The sequence below is a fragment of the Nothobranchius furzeri genome, chromosome 12, assembly GCF_043380555.1.
Source record: "Nothobranchius furzeri strain GRZ-AD chromosome 12, NfurGRZ-RIMD1, whole genome shotgun sequence".
NCBI classification, from domain to species: Eukaryota; Metazoa; Chordata; class Actinopteri; order Cyprinodontiformes; family Nothobranchiidae; genus Nothobranchius; species Nothobranchius furzeri.
The window spans coordinates 56351709-56373391 of NC_091752.1; the positions used below are offsets into that span (position 1 = coordinate 56351709).

Below are 21683 nucleotides of genomic sequence, written 5' to 3' on the forward strand. Positions count from 1 at the left end.
TGGTGGAGTTGCAAATGCTACCAGTTAGCTTCTACTAGCTAAGACGTTCTCTGCTGCTTTCTGGACGTTAAACCAACAACAGCCTTCTCTGTCGCGAGCCAAGATGGGTGAGTCCAAGCGTCCGCTTGACGTAGATCTGTCAGGCTTTTCAAATCCTAGAGTTTCACTGTCTATTTTCAATCAAAAGCTAATGTAGGAGATAGGTGTAGGAGACTATTTTCATGTGCAGCCTATATGTTAAAGCAGGGTATCTGCTGGTTTAAGGGAGCCAAATTTAAGACTTTTAAGACCTTTTTTAAGGCCACTTTGACCAAATTTAAGCTATTTTTTAAAAGTAAATTTAAGCTATAATTTCCAGCTATTGCCTGGAACCGGTGCTAACCACATTGCAAACGTAGGATTAGCCATCCAGTTACCATTAAACTTGCACTTCCCAATGGCGCAAGCTCCCACTAGCTTAACCAGCTAATGTGCTCATCTAAAAACAGCCCCCTTTCACAACCAACTGAATGTGTACGGTTCCGCTTACGCCAATATCGTACACAAAAAAATGCTGAACACTAATTAGAAATTCAGGAAAACAAAAGAATCTTGTTTATTGGGTCTTACCTTTGAAAACTGTATTTAAGGATTATTAGTCATTTTTAAGGATTTTTAAGGCCTTCAATTTGGAAAAGCTAATTTAAGACTTTTTAAGAACCCGCGGATACCCTGTAAAGTCAAGAGTGACCAACCATTTTCAAAAATAATGACTAAAAATGGTTTCTCAGTGAAGGACCTCTTCATAGTCATCATCACACCTCCGCATTTGACCCATCCCCATGGGGAGTGGGGAACTGCAGCAGCGGCTGCGCTCGGGAATTATTTGGTGGTTTAAGACCCCCCCCCCCCCAAACCAACCCCTTAAAGCTGAGTGTCAAGCAGCATTTTTTAAGTCTTTGGCATGACCTGACCAGATATTAACCCTCATCTCCCAATCTCCCACTCTACCTCTAGGCCTCTGAATGTTTTAGCTAGAAAACATAGAAATAGTTAAATCCTTTACACATTAAACATGACAACAGAATTCCATTTCCTTTGTAAACACAATAATCCAACACACAGAAACAATGACTTATTCATATTCAAACATGCTGGTTTATCTCTAGCTTAGCTGACTTCAGTGCATCTCAGTGGAATTTTTCTGTGTGGCCTAAACAAACCTCCTCCTCCTCCTCCTCCTCCTCCTCCTCATGTAGATCTATTTCTTAGGAGACGACAGGCAAACGGAGGAAAATGGCAGCTGAGTGAACCACCTGTGCTGAAGTAAATGTACCTGCTTGCTGCTGCCATCTGTGTGTAATTAGTTAAATTAGGTGATGGAGAGTTGCAGTTCCACTCTAGTAGCACTCGTGCTCAGTTGAATAAAATATGCACGTGGATGTCGTGTGATTGGTCTTGAGGCATGCACATCTTTAGCCCAGATGGCTCAGGCCAAACTTAGGTTTTCTTCCGAAAAGGCTTCCTGTAGACTTCTGGAACAATCTTTTATCTGAACCATACAGTTTAAGCTAGAGTATTCCAACACAATGCCGTGTGCTCCTCTGGTTTTCTGACTGCAGAAGGAGAAACACATTAGAGATGGTGTTATTAGCCCAGTCTGTCATCATCCCCGTGTGAATGGGATGGGAGAGATGAAAGGACGATTGGGGACCTGGAGCAAAGTTCAAAGAACATTTAAGGATAACCAATTTTTCTCTCATTTTATCACCCCACAGGGACTTTTGTCTTTCAGGGTCTGCCAGATGAGACAGTGTCACTGAGTCAGACCCAGGGAGAGTGGACCCGGCAGCTTTTAGGTGCTGGATTTAGTTGTTTATGAGGCATCCTGCTGCAGCTTTATCCAGGGAATAAAATAAAGTAAACAAAACTAATGAAAGGAAAGGAAAACACACAAACTACATGAACGACAATAGTGCAAGTAACACAATGGCCATGAGCAGGTGAAGAAACACCAACAATGAACACAGGAATGTTTTATTTACATCAGTAGCCTGCATGAATAGTTTTATATCAATCACGCTATTGTGAAATCATCTGCATCGGTCTAGTGTTTCTTTTAAGAAAAGCATCTCACCCAGTCCTTGTCAAGCTGGCATTTTAAACTAAAATCATCTTATGAAGAGAAAAAATGGAATTTTAGTCGAAACAAATCAACATCCAGCCCTAAAATGACTCACCCTGACGCCACGTGACAGCAAATACCACAAAGATACCAAGAAAGGCATTTGACAGCAACTTCCAATCATCGTGTATTCAAAGAGAGGAAAAGTAAAACCGGTTTTCATCCTGCCTCTTGTCAGACACGACAACACAATGAGCATCTAAAACTGGAGGGAGCACTGAAGTGTTCCTATTTTTTTCTCGTTTTATTAAACGCTTCTGCGGCTACAAAGGAAAGTCAAAGTGAGGACGTGACAGCTTCCAGGTGGCTGATCTGCAGCCTGACTGATGGGCTGAAACAAACCAGCTTCACGGCTGCTTTCACCAGCTGACAGGAAGCTTTGAAGACATGATTAGCTAAAGAAGTAAAGAGAAATTTCCTTTTACTTTTCATGCTACCAAGTGGCATCAAGATTAATAGTGGGAATTGAAATGCAGGCTAAACAGACTTCATGAGCACTTACTATGGCAGACCTGTGCCTAGTACAGGATTCAGAAAACTATTTGAACCCACATGGAGGAAAAACAGTTACTGATGAGCTGTTTTTGTGCTTTAGCTACTTCATTGTTCCCTTAAAAGCTGTGTGACTGAACAGCATGAGGATGAAGATGGTAAGAAAATACAGACGGGGCTGATCTGGACCTGCACTTGGACATAAATATGTCAATTAGTTGGTTGTTCATTTCTGATGGAGATCAAACCGTCTGATAATTAAATGCAGAACAAACGGAAGGCGTGTTTATCGTGTTTGTCATCTGTGAAACAAAATGACAGCGGTACGGTTATCTCATTGTTTTCATTCTCACCTTTTCAACATCTGCATCATGTCTCTGCTGCATCCTCAGTTTCTCCTCCTGGTGCTTAGCCTCCAACACTTTGATCTTCATCTGAGAACAAAAAACCAAATGTCACACATTAACAACGGTTTCTGTAAATCACTTCCTTATTTCTTTAATTTCGGCTGGGTTCCATACATCATGTTACCCAGCAAAATTATTCTCTAGCAACATGTTTTTGTTAAATAACTGAGCTTAGTCGAGCCAGTTTCTAACTAGCCCGCAAATGTTGGTGACTAATTACGAAAGGTTTTCATGAGGGAGTTTCCAAAATGTCTAAAAATGTTTTTGAGGGTTCTCAATTTACTTACACAAGTTTCAGGGTCGGTAAATATTGTGAAAATATTTCCTCATCAAAATCTTTTGAGCCTAAATTTCATCACAACTGGTGCAAATTTGTAAGTACACCAGATGACCCCATGACCTGATTTCATATGAACCATCTAACCTAATTTAGAGTCATTTCAACACAACATTTGAGTCTTTTCTAGAAATGAAGTGTGTTTGTCTAGTCGCTGCCAGTGAGATGCTGGCTCCAGTACGACTATCCAGTGTGGATCATTTTCTAAAGGAGGACATTTTTCAAAAATCTGCACATTAACCAGTAAAAATAAAATATCCATACACTTGGGCGCAAATGAGCCTAAAATAAAGTCTTTTTGTTTGAGTGTATTTGCTTTTGTGTCCCTCTGCAAATGCAAATCAGTTAAACTGTTGATTTTGTTTATTCAAATGTGTTATTTTTAAAGAAGAATGAGGTTTAGAGTTGAATTCTAAACAGAATAATAATAAGAAAAATAAAGAAATTATACACATTTGTTGATTTTGGCTTTTATTACACGGGGAAGAGTTTCAGAACAATAGAGAGGATGATGACCAATAAAACGAATCGTTGTTTCAGTGCTGCGGGTGGTACTTAGGAATGTGTGTTTAGCTGATGATGGCAACAAAATTTATGGAAAGGCAGAACTGGGTTTTTATTTTAGGAAATTATCATGGCTTTCCCAGCTGTAATAAAAAATTTTATTTTTACCTTCCATCACTCGAGTGTTTTCATTTGATCTTTGGAAATTCTGGTTTTCCTATATATAAATATATATATATATATATATATATACATATATATATATATATATATTCCTGCTGCCTCTAATTAGTTTGCTTAGAAGATGTTTCCCCCTCAAACACACAACACATGGAGGCAGAGAAAACCTTTCACAGAAAAAAATAATATATATATTTTTTTTAAAGGCTGGCCGTTTGCTTAGAAGTCGCTGCTTACGTTCAGTCAGTGATTGTTCTGGTGTGTTAATCAAACCTGCAGTAGAATGACAATGTTTCCTCTTTGAAAGTGTGTGTGTGTGTGTGTGTGTGTGTGCGTGCGTGCGTGCGTGCGTGCGTACGTGCGTGGTGGTTAACAACGTCCTGAGGCGAGATCTTGTTCGGTCTATTCATCAAAACCATTAAGCAGAAAATTTCCTAAACGTTACTTGGCACAGAAAAACCTCATTAGACCTCCTCTCTTGGAAAATATCAAAGCAAAACAAATTTTTTAAGTGGATAAAAATATATTTTCCACTGAAGGATGACACGAAAAATAAGCAATAGCTCAGGTCACTGTGCTCTCACTGATTTAGCAGTTTGTTTACATTGACTTGTCTCATAAGAGTGTTTCTGTTTCTCCCTCTTTTTTTAATTCTCGCCATCCAGTGCTGGGGGGGACGACACGCGACACCTTACCTCAAATTAGCAAGCTGGGGTTTCAGTCTTATTTACTGCAGTGGGTCACAACATGGCATTAAGTCTATGCCCACTGCCACAATTCAATAAAGATATCAGCATCAAAGTGGAGATTACAGAGGACTAAAGGGTAGCCACGCTCTGGGATTAAAATAGTTAAAAATAAATTCCAACAAAAACGCATAAATTGCCTCGTGGAAGCCTCTCCTTGTTATTGCACTTGAGTTACATTTAGACTATATCCTTCACAAAGCTGTTAAGTATTTTGCGCTTTCTTCTCCATCTTTTTTTCTTGGTTTACCACCATTTCTTGTGCAATTGAGGGGACCACGGGAGACCTGTCAGAGTCAAAAATGAAAAGTCAAAAAACAAGTGCGAGAAAGGCAGAGGAAGAAAAGGGTGAGAGATGGCAGTGATTGAGAAGCAAGAGTAAGTAGAGACCTGATTCTGCCGATGCCTACAAAAAAAAAAGAAGAAGAAAAACCTCATGTGGGGGTGTCACTTTCTCATCCTCTCTTCAAATGCTCTTTGGAGAAAGTTTGTCAAACTAGATCAGTGGTGTTTGAAACTTGTTTATAAAGGCGTCTGTGAAGGAAGGAGGAGGAGGAATGTCGTACACCTAAGGCTTCTGAAATGTCTTCAATCAGCCCGACTGGGTGGTACAGCTTTTCCCCTTTTCTCTTCTCCTGAGCTGAAGCGAGCGCTGTAAGATGCCATGTTTTTTGACACCTCGCTTTTGAGAGGATGAGAGCTGGGGAGGGAAGAGCGATGGGTGGATGGGGGATATGAGAGTGAGAATGCATGCTGAAGACAAAACAGTTGCTTTTTTTTTTTGGCTCTTGGAACCAGCAAAGGGTCAAGACTTTTCTCCTCAGGGGGATATATTCACAAATCTTCTGCTAAACGTTTGAGCTCTGCAAAGCAAGGTTGCATTTGTGCATTTTCCTTCTTCTTGCCTGAGATGCACAATGTCCTGGTGTGTCTTTCATCCTCAGTAAACACAGATGCTCCAGGATACTCAGCAAGCAACACTGTGCTATCTACTGAAAAACAGCTAGATGCAATTCCCACACTCAAACCAAGCTGATTGGGAGCGGTCTGTCCAGATAAAAAGGATGGATAAATGGATTTTCTGATGTAACAAAAATAAATTCTTATAGTATTTGACAAATGTTATTTTGAACAGAGAGATCACGACACCAGCATTCAAATTCTCTAATACAAAAAAGGGAAAAGAGTCAAGAACAGGGTAGGCCTGTTTGAAATAGTAACTTTAGTATTATGAAACACTGCAAATCCCTCATGGCTCCAAGCCTGAAGCACCATCTTGAAAGTCAACTGCAGAACTAGTCCCCTTTAAAACTACTGAGACTCACAAGGTTACTCTTTTTTAGATTTCAAAAGCGATCAGATAAGACAGGCCATGGCTCTCTAAATCACAGGCTCAGAGCTCAAGCTCCATCCCAGAGGATTCTTAGATTAGAGCGGCTGCATCATTATGGCATCAGAAAGCAAAGAGGTCTGATCCCCAGTCGGGGACTTGCGACCATTAGACCGTGACTGCTTGTCCCAAACACGCTCATTTACCAAATTGCTGCCAACTATCCCTCAGGTCAGGTCCCCAGGGGAAAGAAAAAGATGGCATGTTCACACAAACAGCAAAAGAAAGGCTGCGTGATTAAATCATCCTGTCAGTATCTGCTGTAATCACTAGCCGTGGGCTCGGGGTGAGCTAAAACTGACTCATCAGTCACAATTTAATTGAATTTTCAAATAAAGGCTCAGCCCTCTTAACACTAAGCACTTTCAGAGTGTGCTGTAGGATTAGCAGGACTTTGCTGCTCCTGCAAGACATTCTTCACAACTCACCCATGAGCAGGCACATTTGTGTAGGATAAGTGACTCTTGTGGCTCGCAGTGGAGTTTCTAAGCTGTCACTCAATATTCCACAGGGGAAAAAACACTCTGCAGCTTTATTAGGGCAGTCAGCAGATTAGCTGGAGGATGAGTTTGATATAAAACCTGGGATGCTTTAACAATTTCCACCAGCTTAATCACAGCTGACATAAACCAGAAGTCACTTTGCCACTGACGTGAAGACGAACCAATAGCCTCTCTGTCTAAAGCCCAAGATCAGGTATTTATAGTATTTTACATCAAAGGTCAGATTATTGTTGTTGATTTAAAACCCGTTTCAACCAAGGGGCCATTTTGTAAATGAGAATGCGTTCTCAGTCGACTCATCTGGTTAAATAAAGGTTAAATAAATAAATAAAATAAACAGAGCCAGAGCTAGCGTTAGAAGTTAGCTCCGGAGAAAGGCTTCAGCCTGGGCCTCACGTTAATAGATGTTCGGCCATTTTGACTCACTGAACTTTAGCGGTGTCCTTTGTGTGTTCATGTTTAGAGGTTAATCGTGGAATTGTTTGGACAAAGAGGGCAAGCTGAGGCTAGATAATCCGAGCAGTTTCTGCTTCATTTTTATCAGTAAGTAAAATAATATTTCTGTACTTAATTTCGCCGGTTGAATGGGGGAAAATGCTGCTTGCTCAAAGATGGGTTGAAATATAGCGTGTTGGTGGGGCTGGCTGGCTGGGTACCGAAACTCGTAAGCTGCTAGCTAGAAGAAGCTTCGGGGCTTCACTGCTCCACTGCGATCAAAGATTTGTGAGGTCGCTGCAGAGGTTTGGTGAGTTTCTGTAATGTCCCTCTCCATTTAACAGCACAGCAGCAGTCCTGCAATCAGAAATCCGCAAATCTGCTGCTTCATCCTTGCGGAGGAAGCCCAGCGAGGCAGGCTTCCAGCCCCTCCGATCTCTCAGCCGGGAACAACTGCTACACAGGCAGCCACAAGTTCCCATCTTCAGAGGGGTCCGCGACGTGATGTGCATCCGCCTGGCTTCCAAGCTAGGTTTAAGTTGTGCTGCTCAACCGTGGAGCGCTCTGAGGAAGTTAATTAAAACACAGCTGCTCTTTGAGTTGATTTAGGAGTCGCTTCACCACGTTTCTCTTGCTAATAGCACCCAAGAAACTTCTGTTAGCTTAAGTTAGCATGCAGCTAATCTCCTGCTGATCTCTGAACGAGGTAGCGCAGGACCTCACGTAGGCGGGGCGCCCGATTCCGATCGCAGCGGTCAGAGGCTGTGTTTGTATTTTAACTCATTCACTGAGTTAGAAGAAGTTTAGAAGAAGAAATTAAAGTACAAATATAAACCAGTTTAAAATGAATTATGAAAAACCTATTCTAAATAAGTATAGAGGAAAATAGATGATTTATGTGTTTGTCCTTTATTCTAAAGAAAGATAAGTTTGAGTATGAATTGTAAAAAGATGTTTTTTTCTTTTTTTGTTTTTTCCCATATGGTTTGGTTGTTTGGGTGATTTGTACCATTTGTTGTTTTAATGTGGTTTTGTGTTACATTTGGTATAGTAATACTAAGTATAAGTAAAGAATGGTATGCATAAAAGGGGTAGGGACATATAAGTTTCGACTTCAGCCTACTCCTTTTCAGACAGAGAAGGAGAAGAAAAAAAGGATGATGATTTGATACATTTTTCTTTTTTTTAAATTATGCATGTTTTATTTGTTTGAAATAAAAACTAAACTAAACTAAATAAATAAACTAAACACTGCCAATGACGACAAAAGTCATCATTTTAAATCCAACCGTTCACTGCCAATTTGAAAATTTTTAATGTGTGGGCGTTGGAACAACCCCCGCACTGTGAGAACAAACATCCCAGCTCTAAAGCCGATCTTCATCCACGTGCGTCACGCGTCACGTGATCAGGAAGCAGAAAATCCATGTGTTAGAAGATCATTTTGGACCGCTGCTGTAAAAAAAGTGAGACGCAAACCGGAAAAGCTTCTGCTAATCACATTTTGACAACGGATTACGTAAGAACGGATAACACTTGAATCGCGCAGTCTTCCTGATGTAAGAGGTGAGTTTACTTTGTTTTGCTAGTTTTGGCGTTGACATCATCCAAGCTCGCAATGCTCTGTGCCTCTTTAAAAAAAAAACTATGAAAATGCAGAAAAACGCTGGCAGCGAAGGGCTTTTCTGATCAGGAAACGGCTGGCAGTGAATGAGTTAACAGTCCGTATTAAAGCTCCAGAAGCTACCAGCATGAAAGCCTCGCACGGAAGCCAGGTGGCAGCATGGGTGGGCTACCCTGGATCTCATTTTTAGCTTTTTGGGTTAGCTAACTTAGCTAGTGGCTACATTGGTTCATTTGGTTCCAACTCTGTTCCAACAGTAACAGCCCCACCCTCAGCTCCACCTTTTTTCCCATTTTTGGATTGTCTGGGCATGACGAGACCTGTGACACGGCCAAAATGGCAGGGGTGAGAACCTCCCATTTGGCTTCAAACTTGCCCCCCACTGAGCAATGGGCAGGATATGTCCATCCTTCGATGGTTTCAACATCGATACTGATGAATTAAAACACAGCTGTATCATCAGCTAACGTAATGATGAGACATGTACAGCAAAGAACAGTAAACATCCTTTAGGGCCGTGTTTCCCAACCCTGATCCTCAGGGCTCTCTGACCTGCATGTTTTCATGTCTCTGCTTCAGCACACCTGATTTACATTGGCTGCTCAGGAGGACATCAAGCGCTGCAGATGCCTGTTAATCACTCATTCATTTAAGTCAGGTGTGCGGCCTGAGGGAAACATTGGACTTTAAAAGGGATACATGGAAGACATGCAGGACAGTGTGCCTTGAGGACCAGGGTTGGGAAACACTGCTTTAGGGACCCCTCTGCTCAATGAGATGGAACATGATGCATTGCTTCCGACGTGTATAGAATGCTATTTTTTTTCTCTGACAGTAAGTAAACAGATAAACTCCTCCTTGAACCGTCACCTTATCGTGGTGGAGGAGTTTGAGTGCCCTAATGATCCTAGGAGCTATGTTGTCTGGGGCACTGTGTGCCCCTGGTAGCGTCTCCCATGACAAATTGGTCTTAGGTGAAGGGTGAGACAAAGAACGGTTCAAAGGACCTTTCATGGATGTAAATTCAAAGAGTTGGAGTACCCGGCCCGGAGGGTTACCGGGATCCCACCCTGGAGCCAGGAATGGGGTTGGGCCCGTGAGCGAGGGCCTTGTAGCCGGGCTTTCGCCCATGGGACCCGGCCGGGCCCAGCCCAGAACCGGATACATGGGCTCATCTAACTGTGGACCCACCACCCGCAGGAGGAACATGAAGGGTCCGGTGCAGTGTGGATCAGGTGGAAGACCAAGGCGGGAGCCTTGGCGGTCCGATCCCCAGACAAGGAAACTGGTTTTTGGGATTTTATCGGCTCCAAAGATGTTCTGGCAAACTGTCCGGCGCCTCAGGAGAGGAAGGCAGCAACTTGCTCACACTGTTTACAGTGGGAATGGGGAGCTGCTGACGTCAACTGGGGCTATAGTCGGACGGTGGAAGGAATACTTTGAGGAGCTCCTCAATCCCACCTACGCGCATTCCGAGGAGGAACCAGAGCTGGGAGACCTGGGGATGGACTGTCCAATCTTGGGGGCAGAAGTTGCTGAGGTAGTCAAACAACTACACATCGGCGGAGCCCCGGGGACGGATGAGATTTGTCCTGGGTATCTCAAGGCTATGGATGTTGTAGGGCTGTCGTGGTTGACACGTATCTGCAACATTGCATGGTCATCGGGGGCAGTTCCTGTGGAGTGGCAGACCGGGGTGGTGGTCCCCATCTTTAAGAAGGGTGACCTGAGGGTGTGTTCCAACTATAGGAAGATGTTGTTATCCTTCTCAGAAGAGGAGCGACCATAAATGATCTAAGAGTGAGTTTTGATGAAGCCTACAACAGATGGACCCAAATAAAAAATGTTACTTAATGACAGTAAACCTGGTATACCACTGGAAACCTTGCTGCAGCTACAACCTCCACACACTAGATGTCGCGTTGGTGTTCGTGTTCCATATTTCACCTTTAAGGGTCCTGTTTTCGGCCAACAATGGTTCCTTCACCAAGCAAGAGATTCACTCAAACAAATGAAAGGAAAATCAATTGTGTTTCAGTATTGACAGGTTGCACATTTACTTTATTAATCTGCTAATCGGCATAGAGCTTTTGAAGGTGGTATTTAGGCACAAGACAGCACCTGTGCTTGGCTTAGCCGCAGTCACCAACCACTTTTTCAAACTTTTCTCCACTAACCTCTTCTTTTCCGCCGTGCTCCTGTCTGTGATCCTCTTCAGTAGTGTCCCTGCTACCATCTCCTATGATCGCCAGACTCTTTTGTCCTTCCGTTCGTTCAAGATTGCCCAAGATGCACCAAGGACGTGCCTTCCTGTTTGTATACCTGATCGGCGTGCTGGCCCGGAGCCAAATGATTCCTACCAGGACGCCTCCAGCAATGTTTATCCGGTCCCGGGAAAACGTCGGAGGAAAAGAGGTAAACGAGCAGGAATTCAGGTAAGAATAAGACTTCTCTTAAAGTGTGGTTTATCTAGGAAACATCGGCGTGATCTTCTAGCTTATTTTCCTTTGTTTGGCGACCTGAGCGCCACTTCCGCATTCCCGCCAGGCCGCGTTGCGGCACGGGTTCTCCGTCCACGTTTTTTAAGGTCGGTTTATCCTTATTCCTCAGTGGTTTCTCCTCCTGAGTGGTTTTTATGAATACTGTGGATCTAATCCTGCTAATTTACAACCACTAACTCCAGCTGTTTCTGTAGTTTCTGCTTCCTCCACCTCACTCAGCATGGCTCTATTAAATACCCGCTCAGTTAACAATAAGTCCTTCCTGCTCAATGATTTAATTATCTCTAAAAACCTGGATTTTCTGTTTCTGACTGAAGTTTGGCAGCAAACATCTGATTATTCTGGTCTGATTGAACTCTGCCCGAGTGGTTATTCTTTTCTTAGCCAGCCCCGGGGTTCTGGTCGTGGTGGAAGCCTAGCTTTTGTTTTCAGAGACCATCTTCAATGTAGCTCTACAAACTCTGGTCACTTTGCTTCCTTTGAAGTGCAGCTGATTAAAGTCGGGCGTAAGGACCCGTTCTACTGTGCTGTGGTCTATCGTCCACCTGGTCCAAACAGTTCTTTCCTCCAGGAGTTTAGTGACTTTCTATCCTCCACTGTGAAGCTGTCCGGACTGGTGATTGTTGGTGACTTTAACATCCATGTTGATAATCCCTCTGATCACTTTGCCATGAATTTCTCCAGCCTTATGGACTCCTTCAGCTTTACCCAGCATGTTTCTGGCCCCAGACACACCAGGGGCTACACTCTGGACCTTGTTTGTACCCTGAGTCTAAATGCTGACAGTGTTTGTCCTGAGGACCTTTATATTTCAGATCACCATTGCATTTTCTCGCTCGCCGTATGGTTAGTTCTCGTTTTCTTAATGAGAGCACAGCTAGCAACTTTTCTTCTGCTTTTGATCCACCCTGTTCTTCTGATAATGACCCAGATTCTTTAACTTCTCAGTTTAATGAGCACTGCCTCTCCATTCTGGACAATATCTGTCTTGTCAGAACCAGATCAGTTCCTGCAGTGAACCCTACTCCCTGGTTTACTGACAGCCTTTGCAGCCTAAAGCGCCAATGCAGAAAAAATGAGCGCTTGTGGAAGAAAACCCATCTCCACGTCCATCTGCTGCACTTAAAGAATCTTCTGACATCCTTTAACTCTGCAGTCAGAGACGCTAGGGTTTCCTATTTTTCCAACCTGATGTCCCAGAGCAAAGGGAACCCCAAGGTGCTGTTTAACACCATCAGCAGCATTTTCTCTCCTGCCTCTCCTACAGCCTCCATCCACTCTGTTGCAGACTTGAGAACTTTCTGTCTTTCTTTGTGGACAAAGTCAATAAGGTTAGATCTAGCATCTCTCCTTCAGCCTTACCGCTGCCTCTCCCGACTCCAACCAGGCCCATCATCCTAGATAGCTTTGCTCCTGTTTCTTTGCCTGAGTTAACCAAAGTAGTTAACTCTATGAAGATTTCTGCATGCCCTCTCGACATCTTACCCTCATCTTTGTTTAAAAGTGCTTTTCAGTCCATCGGTCCCAGCGTGCTCTCTATAATTAATGCTTCTCTGGTTTCTGGTCAGGTCCCTGCTTACTTTAAGAATGCTGTAATCCACCCGCTTCTTAAAAAACCGAGTCTTGACCCCTCTCTTCATAGCAGCTTCAGACCCCATCTCTAAACTTCCGTTCATCTCCAAGATCTTGGAAAAGGTTGGGGCTAAACAACTCACAGCTGCTCTTGATGAACATAACATCTATGATAGCTTTCAGTCAGGTTTTTGTAGAGCTCATTCTACTGAAACAGCTCTTCTTAGGGACTCTAATGACCTTCTGACTCACAGTGATGCAGGGGACTGTTCTGTTCTGGTCCTGCTGGACCTGACTGCAGCCTTTGACACTGTTGACTATCACCTGCTACTGGAGAGGCTGAGAGACTAGGTAGGCCTATCAGGAACTGCTCTGGAGTGGTTCCCTTATCTCTCTGAGCGCTCCTTTTCTGTGGCCGTCTCCAAGTTTAGGTCCTCCACCACCTCCCTTACCCATGGTGTCCCACAAGGTTCTGTGCTGGGGCCTCTGCTCTTCCTCCTCTATCTGCTTCCTCTTCAGCACATCCTGAGCTAATTCAAAGGAATCTCCTACCATCTTTATGCAGATGACATCCAACAGTACATCTCCTTTAAGTCTTTTGAGATGTCTAAGCTGCAGCTGTTACACACCTGCTTAGACTCTATCAAAGTCTGGATGGCTGGGAGCTTTCTTCAGCTGAATGAAGATAAGACTGAGATCCTCATCTGTGCCCCAGACAAGCTGGTTCCCAAAGTCAGAGACTCTCTTGGTCAGCTTGCTTCTCACACCAAACCCTCCGTTAGGAATCTTGGCGTGACCTTTGACCCAGCTCTCACCCTGGATTCTCATGTCAGTTCTTTTGTTCACTCTTCCTTCTTCCATCTCAGGAACATTGCTAAGCTGAGTCCCATTCTGTCCTGCTCTGAACTTGAGACAGTTCTCCACACCTTCATCTCCTCACGCTTAAACTACTGTAACTCTCTTTTCACGTGTCTGAGCAGAACCTCCCTGAACCGTCTACAGGTGGTTCAGAATGCCTGTGCTCGGCTTCTGACCAAGTCCTCCAAACACACCAACATCACCCCACTTGTCCTCCAGCTTCATTGGCTGCCAGTCAACTTCAGGGTTCATTTCAAGATCCTGGTTCTGGTCTATAGGGCCTTGCATGGACAAGCACCATCTTACATTGGTGATCTTCTTAGTCCCTACACCCCCAGCAGGTCCCTGAGGTCCATTTATCAAACCTACTGGTTGTGCAGCGCACCAGGCTTAAGACCAAAGGTGACAGATCATTTGCTGCTGTGGCCCCCAGACTCTGGAACTCTCTCCCCCTGAGCCTGAGATCAGTGGATTCAGTGGTCTCCTTTAAAAAGCAGCTGAAGACTCACTTGTTCAAAGTGGCTTTTGTATGACCTTTTTCACCACTCTCTCTTTATTCTGCTCTCCCCACCTATTCCACCTTCCTCAGGATCCACTGATTTCCCTCTTTCCCATTTACTCTCTCTCTCTCTTAACATTTTTTAATCACAATTGTCTATTTTTGCTCATTTTTAAACATTTTTAAAGGGGCATTATGGAAGTTTGACAGCCAAAACATGTATAGAAATAATAAATTTCTTCTTGATACATTCTCCTGCAATGCCCTGGTCCTGTAAAACGAGCCCTGGCATTTTTACTGTGATTGCCTATTTTTCTGTAAAATCACAGAAAAAGAAAGCCGCTCGGGTCGAGCAGGCTGCTTCATGCGCGTTCACGCTCAGGCATAGCCCCCTGAACCATTCTTAAATGGTACAGATACAAGCAATGTCACTGGCGCGGTAACTCGCCTAGTAAGTCATCGGACTTTCGTGCTAAAGACCCGGGTTCGATTCTGGATGTGAACATAGTTTATTTAGAGTCTCTGTTTTACATTAATGGTATATTTTTTACAGTAAGATTCCCAAATTTTTATTTGAGACTCGCCGAACGGCATTGAATTCACAGATAAAAAAGATGTGGGTTCAACTTTCATTTTGGAACAATTTTTCAAGAGCATGCAAGAGGACTGACCCATCTTAAACCTTTGTCGGCTGTGCTGAAGAGAAAGGTACAGAACCACATTATTTAATTAATTAGCTGCGCATTCTCCTGTCCTTCGGGCCACACACACACACACACACACACACACACACACACACACACACACACACACACACACACACACATACACACATACACACATACACACATACATACACACACACACACACACACACACACACACACACACACACACACACACACACACACACACACACACACACACACACACACACACAGAGCTGACTGTCTCAGCTGTTATTTTCGTTAAGGAGTGTGCACGTACAGCATGCGCGCCTCGTGCACGAGCCTACTATTGAAGCTGCCGTTACGCATTTGGCCTGAGGGGGCAATCGCAAGCATAAAAAATTCAAAACTCCGTAAAGTCCCTTTAACCATTTTCTAAATTATTTTTTATATTTTTACATTTTTTATTTTTGTGAAGCGCCTTGTGATTTTTATCTTGAGGCGCTATAGAAATGATATTTTCTTCTTCTTCTTCTTCACAATTATATTCCAGTCCAAAGGTCTACTGCAGCATACTCTAAGAACATTTACCACCATTGTTCCACCAATGTGACTGGTGATGGTAATGCTCATTTTACTATGTAGTAACTTTAAAACTAACAAAATTAAGGAACAAATATTGGAGACGCTTTAAACTTGACAAGATGGGAGTTTTCCAATAAGATTAAATTTTAAAATGAAAGGCAGGTAAATGCATATTGCTTTGATTTAATTTTCTTCTGTAGCTGTCAACACAAAGCAGAGAGACACTACCATCTGACAATAAAGCTAACCTGCTAACCTTTACATAGTTTACGGTAACTTATCAGATGGCAGATTGCTCAGGTGTGACTAACAGGTAAATGAAAGGCAACATGATATTAAGCTACACTGAGTCGATGCTAGCATGCTTCAATGTCTCCATAATGGTGTTACTGTGTTACTAAAGCTCAGATGCCTCACCAGATTTGGTAGAGATGTACAAAGTGACTTTTTCCCCAGAAAGGTCAACAAACAGACAGTTCCTGTCAATGTCATGTCTCTTCTTTTGCTTCCTCCTCCCTCACACTGTGGAGCTGTCCAACTGACTGTAGCAGATATGAAAAGCCATCACAATTACAGGGGAGTCAGGCTCTGTTTATATTTAACACTGCATTTAAGGTGCACAGTGGAAGGAATGACTGGTGGTTTGGGAGCGATGGGGAGGGGCAGAGGGGACTTCAAAGCATGCTTTCAGGATAGGATTTTCTGCCTAAATCCACAAAAAAAAGGGGGAGGAAAACACTGATATTATTTTTGTCTTCCAAGAAGCCTTAGCCATTTTGACAATCCAATCCATGTACATGGTTGTTTGTAAATGGCTGTGGGGGTTTCTAATGCTAGAGGAGCTTTGTCTTCTGAATGTGTTCCACACTTGTTTTCATACAAATGCTGAGTGTACTCAACAGTAAGAGGCAAGGATTTGAGGCTCATGGGAATGCATATGAATGGCTGCCTCATAAATACCATCTACTACCGCCTTTGGATATGGAGAAAAATAACAGCCATGTAGGAAGTCTGATTCATCAAACAAAGAAGATTTTAGGTATTAGGTTTCCTAAAGCTCTTATTCAGTTGCATACCTCTTTGCTTTGTGGGTCGTGATCATTGGCAAATGTGTTGTTCCTCTCAAAGCTTGATGTCAACATCTATGGAGATAAAGGAGAAGGAGAAAAGAAGAAAATTAGCTGATGAGAAAATTGAGGAGCTCAAAGGCATTACTTTTATCTAACAAACAATAAATAAACCACAATGGAGCCCCGGACAACTTACTGGGCAAAAGGGAATGGGATTCTCTCTTAAATACCTGGGGTTCTCGATCTGAAAGAGTAAACAGGAACACTTCAGACTTCTCTTTTTACCTCTTCCGCTCTCAACAAAGCCTAAAAACTACCAGAATCTATTCTTTACCCCGAGTTTGTCTTAAACAATGTGGAAAGCACATCAAAGCCCAATTTCGTGGCCGAAGTCTCTTCCGTCAACTCTTGTCTGTTTAGAGAGACGGAGCCGTCATGCAACTTCAAGGCCTTTGTGTGTGTGGTCAGCTATGCTTCCGCTCACAGCCCATTTCTGCAGTCCCTTTTGTCAACACTAAGGACCGCTAATCTGTAAGCTCTGCCCCTCTGTTTACCGTCAGACAGAGACAAATGTGTATACATCCTGGCCCAACACTGCAACTCAGCATGTTCTTTGATTACAATATGGAACATAAGAGACCTGAAAGTATAAACTGGTCACAACCTTACATCAATGCAGCTCACTAGTTGTGGTGCAAACTGCAACAATATGTGGCAACCTGCGGTTTGTTATGTTCCTATAAAGTCCCTGCGTCATACAGGATTTTTCTCTGATGCATTGAGGCCATCTGTAGGAGCTAAAAATGGACATAAGGGGGGGAAGGGAGAGTGAGTAGGGTTTTTATAGTTTTGATATTTAAAAAAAGAGCCTTGTTGTTTGAGATGGTACCGTCAACATAACCTTAATCCAAAGTAGATGCAATATAAAAGAAATGAGTTTCCAGGTAACAGTAGTTATTATTTTGAATTACTACTGCATCTATGCACGAAAGAAATATGGTTCAGATCTTTATACAGGTCAATCTGTCAGATTGTCTTTTATATAGAAGTTTGGCCTGTAAGTTAAAAGATACCTTCTGGTCATTTAGATGAAATACTTGGCTACAAAGGAAAGAAGATGGAGCGCAAGATCGATAGGTGATTGAAGCTGTGTCTGCAGTGATGCGGGCTTATAGTGGTCTGTCATGGTGAAGAGAAAGCTGAAAGCTCTTGATTTACCGGTTGATCTACATTCCTAACCTTACCTATGGTAACAAGCTTTGGGTAGTGACTGAAAGAATGAGATCACAAATACAAGCGGCCAAAAAGAGTTTTCTGCGGAAGGTGTCTGGGCTCTCCCTTAGAGAAAGGGTGAGAAGACCAGTCATCCAGGAGGGGCCCAGAGTAGATCCACTGCTCCTCCTCATCGTGGTGAGCAAGTTGAGGTGGCTCAGGCCTTATAGACATCTCTCTGGTGAGATTTTCCAGGCACTTCCAACTGGCATGAGACCTATAGGAAGACCCAGGACACGCTGGAGGGTCTACGTCTCTCGGATGGCGAGCGAACGCCTTGGGATTCCCCCAGAAGAGCTGGCCCAAGTAGCTGGGATGATGGAAGTCTGGGCCTCTCTGCTTAGGCTGCTGCCCCCGTCACCCAACACCAGATAAGTAGACGCTAGATAGACAAGTAGACGATAGATAGACAAGTAGACGATAGATAGACAAGTAGACGATAGATAGATAAGTAGACGATAGATAGATGAGTAGACGATAGATAGATAAGTAGACGATAAGTCGACGATAGATAGATAAGTAGACGATAGATAGATAAGTAGACGATAGATAGATAAGTAGACGATAAGTCGACGATAGATAGATAAGTCGACGATAGATAGATAAGTAGACGATAGATAGATAAGTAGACGATAAGTCGACGATAGATAGATAAGTAGACGATAAGTCGACGATAGATAGATAAGTAGACGATAGATAGGTAAGTAGACGATAGATAGATAAGTAGACGATAAGTCGACGATAGATAGATAAGTCGACGATAGATAGATAAGTAGACGATAAGTCGACGATAGATAGATAAGTAGATGATAGATGAGTAGACGATAGATAGATAAGTAGACGATAAGTCGACGATAGATAGATAAGTAGACGATAGATAGATAAGTAGACGATAGATAGATAAGTAGACGATAAGTCGACGATAGATAGATAAGTCGACGATAGATAGATAAGTAGACGATAGATAGATAAGTAGACGATAAGTCGACGATAGATAGATAAGTAGACGATAAGTCGACGACAGATAGATAAGTAGACGATAGATAGGTAAGTAGACGATAGATAGATAAGTAGACGATAAGTCGACGATAGATAGATAAGTCGACGATAGATAGATAAGTCGACGATAGATAGATAAGTAGACGATAAGTCGACGATAGATAGATAAGTAGATGATAGATAGATAAGTAGACGATAGATAGATAAGTAGACGATAGATAGATAAGTAGACGATAAGTCGACGATAGATAGATAAGTCGACGATAGATAGATAAGTCGACGATAGATAGATAAGTCGACGATAGATAGATAAGTCGACGATAGATAGATAAGAAGATGATAGATAGATAAGTAGACAATAGATAGATAAGTAGACGATAAGTCGACGATAGATAGATAAGTAGACAATAAGTAGACGATAGATAGATAAGTAGACGATAAGTCGACGATAGATAGATAAGTAGACGATAGATAGATAAGTAGACGATAGATAGATAGATAAGTAGACGATAAGTCGATGATAGATAGACAAGTCGACGATAGATAGACAAGTCGACGATAGATAGATAAGTCGACGATAGATAGATAAGTCGACGATAGATAGATAAGTCGACGATAGATAGATAAGAAGACGATAGATAGATAAGTCGACGATAGATAGAAAAGTAGACGATAAGTCGACGATAGATAGATAAGTAGACGATAAGTAGACGCTAGATAGATAAGTAGACGATAAGTCGACGATAGATAGATAAGTCGACGATAGATAGATAAGTCGACGATAGATAGATAAGTCGACGATAGATAGATAAGAAGACGATAGATAGATAAGAAGACGATAGATAGATAAGTAGACGATAAGTCGACGATAGATAGATAAGTAGACGATAAGTAGACGATAGATAGATAAGTAGACGATAAGTCGACGATAGATAGATAAGTAGACGATAGATAGATAAGTAGACGATAGATAGATAAGTAGACGATAAGTAGATAAGTAGACGATAAGTAGACGCTAAGTAGATAAGTAGACGATAAGTAGACGATAGATAGATAAGTAGACGATAAGTAGACGATAGATAGATAAGTAGACGATAAGTAGACGATAGATAGATAAGTAGACGATAAGTAGACGATAGATAGATAAGTAGACGATAGATAGATAAGTAGACGATAGATAGATAGATAGATAGATAGATAGATAGATAGATAGATAGATAGATAGATAGATAGATAGATAGATAGATAGATAGATAGATAGATAGATAGATAGATAGATAGATAGATAGATAGATAGATAGATAGATAGATAGATAGATAGATAGATAGATCTATGAGACCTATGAGATGGCATGAGACCTCTAGGAAGACCCAGGACACGCTGGAGGGTCTACGTCTCTCGGATGGCGAGCGAACGCCTTGGGATTCCCCCAGAAGAGCTGGCCCAAGTAGCTGGGATGATGGAAGTCTGGGCCTCTCTGCTTAGGCTGCTGCCCCCGTCACCCAACACCAGATAAGTAGACGATAGATAGACAAGTAGACGATAGATAGACAAGTAGACGATAGATAGACAAGTAGACGATAGATAGACAAGTAGACGATAGATAGATAAGTAGACGATAGATAGATAAGTAGACAATAAGTAGACGATAGATAGATAAGTAGACGATAGATAGATAAGTAGATGATAGATAGATAAGTAGACGATAAGTCGACGATAGATAGATAAGTAGACGATAAGTAGACGATAGATAGATAAGTAGACGATAAGTCGACGATAGATAGATAAGTTGACGATAGATAGATAAGTAGACGATAAGTCGACGATAGATAGATAAGTAGACGATAAGTCGACGATAGATAGATAAGTAGACGATAAGTCGACGATAGATAGATAAGTAGACGATAAGTCGACGATAGAGATAGATAGATAGATAGATAGATAGATAGATAGATAGATAGATAGATAGATAGATAGATAGATAGATAGATAGATAGATAGATAGATAGATAGATAGATAGATGATAGATAGATGATAGATAATAGATAGATGATAGATAGATGATAGATAGATAGATAGATAGATAGATAGATAGATAGATAGATAGATAGATAGATAGATAGATAGATAGATAGATAGATAGATAGATAGATAGATAGATAGATAGATAGATAGATAGATAGATAGATAGATAGATAGATAGATAGATAGTGTAAAGTGAGGAAATATGGGTTTTCTGTGCAAAAGGTCATTTGACTCGGCTGGGTCAATAGCTGGGTCGCTGAGAACTTTCACCCACAGATTGAGACCTTTGCAGACATGAAGTCTGCAAGAGTCTGCTGGAAACCATAACATCTGAACACCTGCAGGACCAGAAGATGTGTTCCCAGGAAATGTAGTCATAACAAGTCGTAAACTTTCTTTTCTCTATTTTAATGATAAAGAATAATCATTATCATTTTGCTCATTATAAATGTGTTTTAATCAAATGAATGATTCTTATGCTTTGGGTAATTATAATGGATATAATCCATACTTAATTAAATAATGTTTGAGGATGTTTGTTAACGACCTTCACACACACTCAAGCACACACACACTCAAACACACCCACACACAGATTCTCACAGTAAACTCCAAAACACATTTGCTGACGTACACGTTTTGCCTTGAGAAGAGAAAGGCTTTTGGTAAGTTGCAGTCTTATGAGTCAGTTCGTGCTTGACAACGAAAGAGAGAGGACGTGTGAACAACCGCTAACGGGGGAACGGAGCCCACCGGCTCCTTTCCACCCCCCCACCCCCCCCTCACGCTGTTCCTGCCAAGCCAGACAAGACAGCTGAATTGCAACTGCTAACGCAGACTCGTCCAGAGT

General features: G+C 42.1%; 1 protein-coding gene across 7 annotated transcripts in view; it reads right to left on the reverse strand.

The window, feature by feature from the left end:
• Window positions 1-21683, reverse strand: part of cep112 (centrosomal protein 112) — a 186984-nt gene that overhangs the window by 143040 nt on the left and 22261 nt on the right. For 6 of the 7 annotated variants that reach the window (XR_011515758.1, XM_070542735.1, XM_070542731.1 and 3 more), the window contains 3 exons: window positions 16732-16779; window positions 16542-16607; window positions 3010-3090 (listed from right to left, as the gene is read on the reverse strand). Coding sequence is in view for 6 of the 7 variants with exons in the window: in XM_070542735.1 (XP_070398836.1) it covers window positions 3010-3090; window positions 16542-16607; window positions 16732-16779 (195 nt within the window). In the remaining variant the exon portion in view is untranslated. The remainder of the gene's footprint in view (window positions 1-3009; window positions 3091-16541; window positions 16608-16731; window positions 16780-21683) is intronic. The other variant, XM_070542734.1, reaches the window with a different exon arrangement.